The sequence below is a fragment of the Montipora foliosa genome, chromosome 7, assembly GCF_036669935.1.
Source record: "Montipora foliosa isolate CH-2021 chromosome 7, ASM3666993v2, whole genome shotgun sequence".
Taxonomy (NCBI): Eukaryota; Metazoa; Cnidaria; class Anthozoa; order Scleractinia; family Acroporidae; genus Montipora; species Montipora foliosa.
Window position 1 is genome coordinate 37,143,473 of NC_090875.1, and position 10,000 is coordinate 37,153,472.

A 10,000-nucleotide genomic window follows, 5' to 3' on the forward strand; every position below is an offset into this window, starting at 1 on the left:
TCATACGATAACATATACTAACTAAAAAAAGAAGATAGTCATTCGGACCGGAACACGAAATAGATAATTTAGTTAAGTCGATCGACAGTTCCTGGGCATCGTTCCTAACTTATACATATCAAAAGTTGTTTTCCCTCTTTTTATATTTCATTTTTTCTTCAATAATAAAAATGCTATCCTTTCCACTATTTAGTGTAAAAACGGAACCCTTGCCTCCCTTGCCTTAATAGACCCAACTAACAGATGGCAAGGCAAGAATTAAAGGCCTTGTATTGGATTTTGCCGCCATTCTCCCATATAAATTCACGAAAATTGACTGTTACTCAATAAGAACTGTTAACACATCCGAGTTATTTCCTTTACGTCAAGAGGTCAACAAAATGCATTAGTGAAGAAACCGATTTGAATACTATCAAAAGCTGATTCGGTGTCTGACCATACACAAAAGAGTACTTTCAACTGTCAATTAGCTACAGTATGATAAGTTTCACTCCACACCACACCATATTGGCTTCGTCATCCCTTTTCAAGGGGTTTTGACTGAACAAGTTTTAAAGTTGTCTACATGCTCACTTACAATTATTGATTTACGTGTTCGAGAAAAACGAATTCGTATTTTAGTTTACAATTCAATATCAAGCCGCAAAGTGAACAAACTGACTTGTAGGTGGGTATTCCATTTTTGGGTCAAGTGCGTCCTTAATGGTAGCGGTTAGCTCAAGTGTTCGGAATGTGCAGTAAGCTATGTTGTTCGAATTTTTCCTTGGCCCCAGCAAATAACCATCATTCGCTAATGACGGCCTCCTGAAGTTCAATTCGCATCCTGTTTGGGGTAAAGTAACTCAAGCAAAACCATTTGCAATTGACTCATCTTTTTACGTCTAAAACGTAGGCAAGTTAGTTGTTCTTAGTCACCCGTGTTACACAATCTAAATGGGTAATACTCATGTAATCTAAATTTAGATCAGTGGGTGCAAGTTATCTCAGATGATCATCCGAGTCATCCAAGCAACTCATTAAATATACGTTTCCTCTTTCACTTCAGTTACATGAAGTTTACGCTATCGGCTTAGAAATTTTCTCGTCAGGAAAAAAAAGGGAAAGGAAGGGCGCTCCCTATTCTAGTGATGTCACAAGGTATTGTTCACGAAATAGCTTGCAAATGCATTTTCGTGCTACCGGTATCTGATCAAGGTGTGCCAAGGATTTATGTCGTGGATTGCAGACGTTTCCAATGAATTTTCGAAACAAAGTTTGTGGCCACACCAAAAGGTTCCCGGTCCGCAAATGTCAGGATTATATTTAAGCTCAAACCAATGTATTAAACAAAGCTTCTAGCAGCATAGTCTCGCATTTGTCGGTATTCTAAATAATAAGTTATATTACACTTCTCGTAGTTCAAAAACGCTTAAATTTGAATGAAATTCTGTCTGAAGTTTCCGACGAGGACCGTATCGATTTCACATTATGATTCGACTTGTAAAATGAGACCGGCCTGACACTGAACTCAGACCGGTCTGGCTTCGTCTCGTTGGCTAGACCGAGACGAGAAACTCCGGTCTGAGTTCGTACCGGTCTCGTGAAAATCACAACAAATCTCAGACCGGGTCCACAATTTCAATCCTGTGTACTTTCGGGTCAGCTTAACATTTATTGCACAAGAGATATCATTTTGTTCCGAAACCTGGCAGCAGGCATTTCGTCCCGGTTTCATGTAAACGGCTGCAAAAATTATATACCGGTGGAATTTCATACCGGTCTGATTTTGTCCCGGTCTCATGTAAATACCCCCTTAGTTAAAATTAGAATGGTTTTAGAACACAATAAGCCAGAAAAAATTATAAAGATTACTCACATTTAAAAGTGACTTGAGTTACAGTTAACAACGTGGTTTTTAGAGGCTCTACTGTCTGTTTGCTTTGAAATAGTCTTGAAATTCTGCAGCAGTTTGCAACTAATATCGAGATAAGTTTGTTTCGCTTACCTTCGTAAAACCAGCAAATTAGGAGGTAAAAACCAAAAGAAAAAAGCTTAGCCATCATTTATAAGCAGTGTTTGCACAGTCTGCTTCTCTCGAATGATTAATTTTCTTCCGGTTTGTCCTTCTACGTGATCAGATTGAATAATTTACTCAAACACCGCTCAAACGGTCTCAGACCGCAAAATCGTTTGTTTCAATAAACAAAGACACACTAAGAAGATAAGTGAAGTGCAGCGTTTCTATGGAAAATAACAGATTATGAACTTAGAAACAGTGAAATTCGAACGGTTTTCTTTTTCGCTCTTTTTGTTTCATGAAGGCATCGCTAAACTTGCATGTGCGTGCCTATAGAGTAAGATTTTTTGGTGTGGCAACGGATTAACCTTTCCGCATTGCAACGTAACTTAGCTACTTGAAACTAATAATTGCGGTAATGCTAGGCTTGATATATCTGCTGGAATGTCGATTTTTTTTGAGGCGTCAGCAACTAAGAATTGAATTGAAGGTTTATGATATATTTTTGCCAACGACAGTGCTCTGAAGATCAATTCAGTTACGAGAGACGAGAAACTGAACGCGAGGTCTTCACAAGCAAGCTGTTTAATTATGGTTCTTGTTTTTTTTTTTTTGTTTTTTTTTTTTCAAATGAACGATCATGCTGGTCTTTTCTCTTGCGGACAGAATTTCTAAAGGTTCCATATCAAAATACTCAGACGTATACGGAGTCACATTGGTTGAAGAATCAGAAACAAAGAAACAGAAGCTTCACGAAAAACCATCCTGCTATCAGGTGTATACTTTTCTTTAGAGAAGGCGCGAAAAGGTACGCTTTATACAATTTCTTAAGGAGTCGTCTGCCGCCCACCTGTCGAGAGTGATGTTATATTGTGTCATGGTATAAATGTAAGCCAATCAGATTTTACCGGAAATTACCTGCACGTTGCGATTCAAGGACAGACGACGGAAGCAAAATATAGAACTCTACCTTGAATCTACGAAGTCAGACTTTATCCATACAATCAAAGCTATAGTACGTACCATAGTACAGGAAATGTGATGTGATGGCGGCCTATCGAGCGAAGAGAAAATCGGAGAGTAAAGAATGAATGACATTTGTATTGGTATCATGTAATCAAATGGTGACTCGTGAAATTAGGGAATAAATTCACGCGCGTTTTGTCCAAATTCAAATAATTCCTGAGCCTTTAGGGGAAGGAAATTATTTGGACAAAACGCGAGTGAAATTATTCCCTAATTTCACGCGTCACCATTTGATTAGCTATTAATAACATGGGCGACAAATTACTCCTTACGTTTCAGACCTGGACGCCATTTTAGCACTATATGAAAAGTTGCCATGGAAACAATGTAATGTCACATGTTAAATTATAAGTTAACGTTGAAATTTCGCGCCAAAATTAAGGAGTAATTTGTCACCCATGTTATTTTAATTCAAATACAGTGTATTACAGGAAGACATTGGTAAATATAGACAGTCTATGTAGTCTATGTACAAATTCTAATGGGAAATTAATCCCCGACGGACAGTATATTTCCACGACATTTGAGTTGAAATACAGTTACTGAATTTAGCTATCAGAATTAGCTTACATAAAGATGTTTTGACATGTTCGAGGGGAATATTTCCTAAAATGTTCCACTGAGCCTAGCTTGCAGCGTTCTTAGCTCATAGTTTCAGGTCAGCATTCGGTATTATATCATGGTATTCACCAAGCAGCTTTAACCGGCAAACTTGTGCAGGCTTTAATCACTTTAGAGAGAGGGTAAAACCGTGAACTAGAGCTATACACAGAGTGTTACACAAAGAGAGTCTATCATACAAGTTCAAGATCCTGCTTATATATCCGAAGAAGAGGTTCTAGAGACTTCTAGAAACCAAATTGCATCAACTGTCAATTTGAAGTAACATGATGCATACCTGAAAATTGCCCCTGCAACATTTATATCAATTTAAACCCATTGTAAACTTGTAAGCCTACCCCTTCATTCTTGTTTTGGGGGTGGTCACCAGTGAGGGGAAATAGAATGTATATTTGTTTTCCACGTTCACCAACTAAATCTTCCTTTAGGGCTTTCGGCAAATTTCTTAGACACTACTTTTCAAGTTAAGTTTTGAGATCATCGCAGTTATGCGCGCTACTTTGGCAGTAACGAAAGGAAAGGCTGAAAAATACAGGCTTGAAAGGGATTTGAACCCACGAACCGCTCTGCGATACCGGTGCAGTGCTTAACCAAATGAGCTGTCAAGCAAACTGGGAGCTGGTCATTTTTTGTGAGTGACGTAACCGAACCATTAAAGACATACTTTTGAACTGCGGGAATGAAACAGGTAAAGTTTGAGATCATCCCACATTTTAACCATAACCCATCGACGGGTTCAGTTACGTACTAACAAAAAAATGACCAGCTCCCAGTTGGCTTCATAGCTCAATTTATAGAGCACTGCACCGGTATCGCAGAGGTCATAGCCTCGAATCTCTTTCAAGCCTGAAAAATTCAGGCTTTCCTTTCGTTACTGCCAAAGAAGCGTTCATAACTGCAATCATCTGAAAACTTAACTTGTCTCGTTCCGGCAGTTTAAATGAATGTCTTTAATAGATTGTTCCTTCACACAACGTTTCGTCGCCCAGAAGTGTGCTATCTAAGATTGGAAGAATTTTAACTTTATTTTATTCCATTATATTTGTGGAAATCCATCTAAACGTCGGTTGCTGCAGTGTTTTCCGACTTATCTTTGCGTTAATTTGCGGGAAGTGTAAGGACTTTTGCAGTACATCCAAATTTCTTTCTCGACTGATGAATGGAATGGTCACCATCCTGCATGCGCAGTGACACAAAAGACTTGATAGTCTTTCTTATTCGAGTGCACGAAAATATTCTACAGAAATCGTTGATAAAAGGCTAATTACATGTATATATAATCTATAAGAGTAATAATACTAACAGGAATCTTAATTAAAATGAAAGTTTATAAACTATATGCTTGTCTGAAAGATACGTTTTCAATGACACTTGAATTCATTTAATTTCTCAATCTTACGGATGTGTTTAGGCAGCGAGTTCCATAGTGATGGAGCAGCAGCCGCGAATGCCCTATCGTCTAGTGTCTTTCTTGTCACCTATATTACAGCAACTACACTGGTTGCCTGTGAAGTTCAGAATTGCTTTAAGATTTTGATGCTAACTTATAAAGCTCTTAACAATCAAGCTCCCGATTACATTTCTGAACTATTGACTTTGTATAAGCCTTCTCGTGCACTTAGATCCTCTAAGTGTTCTAAGTGTTCTATAAGCGCTGTATTTTATCCAGCTGCTTGGTAGGCAGGCCGTAAGGGAGCCTAATACAATAGTCGATACGACTAGAAAAGAAAATATGCACGAATTTTTCAGTGGTTTTTTTTTGATAGGTACTTGCCAAAGCGTTTAATATTGAAAAAGTGGAAATACGCTGCGCAGACTGTATTAACGTGAGTCAAACCTAGCACCTAGGTTTCTAACTGACGTGGTAGGTAACACTCTGCTGGAACCAACTGTAAAAGCGTCGATCTCTACCTTGCGTAGCTGCTGGGCAGATGATGCCTGGTGATATCAAACAACTTGGAAGTATAAAGAGAAAACACCAAAGGACCAAGACACGATCCCTGCGGTACTCCATGGGGAAGGACAAAGTTCTCCGAACGAGTGCCTTTAATGCATACACCTTGGGTGCAACCCGAGAGATAAGAGCGAATCCATTCGAGTGTAGCACCCGTAACACCGAACTTGTTTTCCAGTCGACCAATGGGGGTTTTATAGCACACGGTGTCAAAGGCAGCACTTAATTCAAGCAACACTGATAATGTAACGTGCTCTTTGTCCATGCTTATAAACAGATCGTTCTTAACTTTCAGCAAAGCCCTCTCAGTGCTGTAGTGCCTCTTATACGCTGACTGGAGTTCCCAATCAAGTCCTTGGTCAACAACGTGTCGCGTGAGATGGTCATCGGCTGCTCTCTCTGACAGCTTAGAAGCAAAGGGAAGATTGCTTATAGGCCAAAAGTTTTTAAATGCCACATCTAAGCCAACACTTCTTAGCGCTGGGAAGAGCAGCGCTTAATTCAATGCATCAGGAAAATGACCAGACATAATTGAAAGGTCGACCATCGAAGTAATGAAAGGTAGCAGAATGTACACAATTTGAACTATAATTGGTGACCTGGTAATTAACTCCTGCATCTCCTCCGTAGATGACGAGTTGAGGGTAGACAGCTTGCATGGGACCGCAGGATGGAGCGTGGGTTCACCAGGCATCTGCGCATGCGTGGTACATATCTCACTGTCTGAAGAAGGTGAAGTTAGTGACACAGAAACCGCTTCCAAAGACTCATGAATGCCATCAATTTTCTGCTCGAAAAACTTACCAAATTCATTAGCCAATGTTGTGTGGCATGCATCAGGTGGAAAACAGACCTTACAAGGCTCACGAAGTAAAGACACCTTTTCTCAGATGGTTTTCTGCAGTTGATGTCGCAAAGAACAGACGCATGGTCTGACACATAAGTATCGATAACGGGGGTGGCCATCCTCACGTGTCGGTCCCGTCACGTGTTGTGTCAATCCTACGGACTGCAGAATGTCAAGGAAATTAGAGGTATCAATACATTTAGTCCCACTCCTTTTCTCCATCTTCGATTTTCTTGACGGTGATGGACTCCTTGTGCAGCAATCCTGTCCCCCCGTTGCAAGTAACAGCACGACACGTGTGCGCAAATTTATATCCAAGTGGCATAATCTCCAGTTTGGCCGTAACGTCATTAGGAATTAGCCATGTTTCGGTAATCGAGAACAAGTCCGCTCTTGTCGTGGTAAAATAATGCAAAAATATGGCAGACTTTGATTTAATTTCGCGAACATTAGCCAGGCATAACTTCAGCTTAGAGTTTCTAGTTGTATGCACCATTGGGTTTCATTCTGGAACAATGAGGTTGTTTGAATTGCCAGTCCCCACGGTGTCAGCTTGAATATGTAATCCAGTGGATACTCGCACTTACCTGGACTATTTAAGCAATTATCTCTTATAGGTGGCTTCAACAGTATTCGAACCCATGACCTCTGTTCTACCGGTGCAATGTTCTCCTGTTTCATGATGTCTGTCGTCATCCGCAGCATCCCTGTCAGTACTAAGATGACCGTCCACTGATTATAAGGGGCACTCTATCTCATTCGATCTGAGATTTAAGAGATGGTGTTTTTGTGCCTTCAGTAATTTTGTTCACTTTCTACAAGAACAGTTTGTTCCCAAAACTAGTTTCTTGGTTGTTGAAAGTATTCAAGTTTCCAAGCAACATTTCTGCCACCTGGGAAAAGTACCGCAAATTTAATAATTTTGTTGTAACTCTGTACGGTGGACGTACATCAACAAACTGGCTCTCGATTTACAGAAAAATGAAAATCTTAAACCCTTTTGGAACTAAGTAACAGTCTAAGGGCAGAGGTACCAATAATCTTGTTTCACTAAAAATTGATGATTTGGTTTTGACGGATGAGCCTAGCATTGTTTGCTGTATAAACTCTTAGTAATTTGTTCTCCATTTTTATAGCTTTTCTGTCCTATATCACTCTGCTGAAGCTAAACTCAAGAATGTTAATTCTCTTGTTAATGAGGTCAGGAGGGATGTTCAGAAACTCAAACTAAACAAATCCCCTGTGCCGGATCATATCTTATCTCGCGTTTTGAAATCGAGTGCACCTGAGCTTGTGCAGTCGGTGACATATAAAACAAATCATTCTCCACCAGTAGACTCCCCGAAGATTCGAAGCGTGCAAACCATTACACATAAGAAGGGCGTTGTCTAGGAGATTGGGGAAAAAATTCTTCCCGCACCCAGGATAGTGAAAAGAAGGCTTTCAATGGGATTAGTTTTTAGTTTTGGGGGGAACTAGATTTGATCAACAGCAATCAATTCAGTAACGTTGGCTGTATACGGGGGAGAAGATCTCTCGTAAATTAAATATTAGAGACATTTAGCATCGCGATTGTTTCGGAAAACGGTAAACTGGAAACCTTTGATTGTCACGTGACATGGTTTGGGTCGGATTTGCAGTTAATCTCTGCAATTGGGCGCGTAAATAACACAGCTTTGTTTTATTACTGATAAGTGCGATTCATTTCGAATAACACACTCACGTTCTGTTTGGGGAGAACTCTAAAAGATGCAGATAGCTTTAAAGATCTTGGGGACTACATTTCAAAGGACCTCTCTTAGAGCAATCATTTCTTTTACACAATTGTGAATACAGCGAACGACGTGTTAGGAGCAGTGATCAAGCTGTCTATTGGTTTTGCCAATACTTTGTATAAATGTCGTGTGCGAACAATTCTTGAAATCAGAATATACGGTGCCTGTTATCTCATCAACTGAGGCCACCCAGTCACTTGACAGCGTGTCCAGAAAAGCATCAAGACTCGCTCTATAGTATCAACGTAAACGTGACATACCCTATGAAGAGCGCTGTGAAGCACTACACAGAACTTGACACGGCCAGTTTATCCGAAAGCAGAACACGCCAGTATTTATGTTTAGTAGAGTCATGTGTTATAAGACTATTTCTATCGTTCCCATCAAATTCCTCTCGAGGTATGAAACCATTCTCTATTTCAGGATGGCTAAGCTACAAAATCATATTTGAATATCGAATCATAGGTCTTTCTTTCAAGTTTTAGTCTTTCTTCTGTATATACTATTTTTTTTTAAATTGGAATCTTTTTCATGTATAGAGGATATTACACGGTGGCGAGAAGATATGAATTTTACGTTCGAGTGGCGAGAACATAGAGGATATTACATGGCCGCGCGGAGATACGAAATTTCTCTTCGAGTGTCGAAGAATAAATGAAGTTTCCAGTTAGTTTCTTTTTAGATGATTAGATACCCGAAAGTGGTTTCTTCCTTGATTTGGTAATTTGAATAATATCGTGTAAAATGTAAAGTCTATCGTTTCGCTCACGCTGACATCTGCTGCAGTTCGCGCCTAATTTTCGCGGAGAGCGGGAAAACGCTTTGACGAATTTACATGAAAGTCAGGTTTAAGGTTTCCTCGTTGAAGTTCGTTCGATTTTTTGTGGAGTCCGGGGACTTTATAGGTTCAAAAAACAGTAAAAAACGTAGAAGGTCACTAAAGGTCAAGCGGCCGTCAAGGTCAACAAGGCGAAAGGTAAATACTTCATAAACTCCTTTAAGTAATTTGTTTATTCTATTCCAGCTATCGATTTTATCGAAAATCTCAGTATTAAAGTACCACGTAATACGAGTTGATGTCACGGTTTGACTGCTTTTAAAGCCTTTATTGTCCCTAAATAACATTAATGATATGTGGTATCTGGTAAAGACTCCCAGACCTGAATATTTTCCTATATTAGTGTTATTGCATTTAGCAGATATTATATTCATCATTATTCATCGGTGTAGTTTTGCTAATTAAATTTTGTTCGATGGAAATCAAGTCATTATCAACAGTATGGACGAGATGATTGAAATTTTCGGAAAACTCCATGGAAAAAAGAACTTTTTCTTTTAATAAGTTTTAGATTACATTGAGACCGTTGATAGAATTGAGTATACAAGCTTTCAATTAAACTGTTTTTCCAATGACAGCAGTGTCACGCTTTCGGGCCTTGCGTAATTTTTTTGGGGGCAAGAAAGTCAAGGCTTCCCCCCCCCCCCCCCAAGTGTCAAGACTGTAATTGATTTTTGTAGAGGTCTGTTAGAAGTAGAAATTGATCAGGCAGAAATTGACAGGGCGCACCGTATCGGGCCTGCCAAGGGGTCGGGACCAAGGGCCTTGAATGTCAAGTTTAAGAATTATGCGACCAAATCCAAAGTCATGAAAAACAAGAGGAAGCTAAAGGGTAAAAATGTTCATGTAAATGAAGACCTGACTTGGCGAAATCAACAATTCCTAAAGCACGTGCGACAAGTTTGTAAGAATCAGGGTTAGGTTTTCACTGCAGATGGTTATA

General features: G+C 39.5%; 1 protein-coding gene and 1 long non-coding RNA gene across 3 annotated transcripts in view; one reads left to right on the top strand and one right to left on the bottom strand.

Moving 5' to 3' along the window:
* LOC138009456 (uncharacterized) overlaps positions 1 to 2,084 on the bottom strand; it is an 87,540-nt gene extending 85,456 nt beyond the window's left edge. For both annotated transcript variants that reach the window (XM_068856480.1, XM_068856479.1), the window contains exon 1: positions 1,985 to 2,084. In XM_068856480.1, the coding sequence (XP_068712581.1) occupies positions 1,985 to 2,042 (58 nt within the window). In that variant the 5' untranslated portion in view covers positions 2,043 to 2,084. The remainder of the gene's footprint in view (positions 1 to 1,984) is intronic.
* Positions 514 to 4,982, top strand: LOC138009459 (uncharacterized). The gene is made up of 2 exons (XR_011124396.1): positions 514 to 667; positions 2,663 to 4,982. It is a non-coding gene; the product is annotated as an uncharacterized lncRNA (long non-coding RNA).
* Positions 4,983 to 10,000: the final 5,018 nt, after the last annotated feature.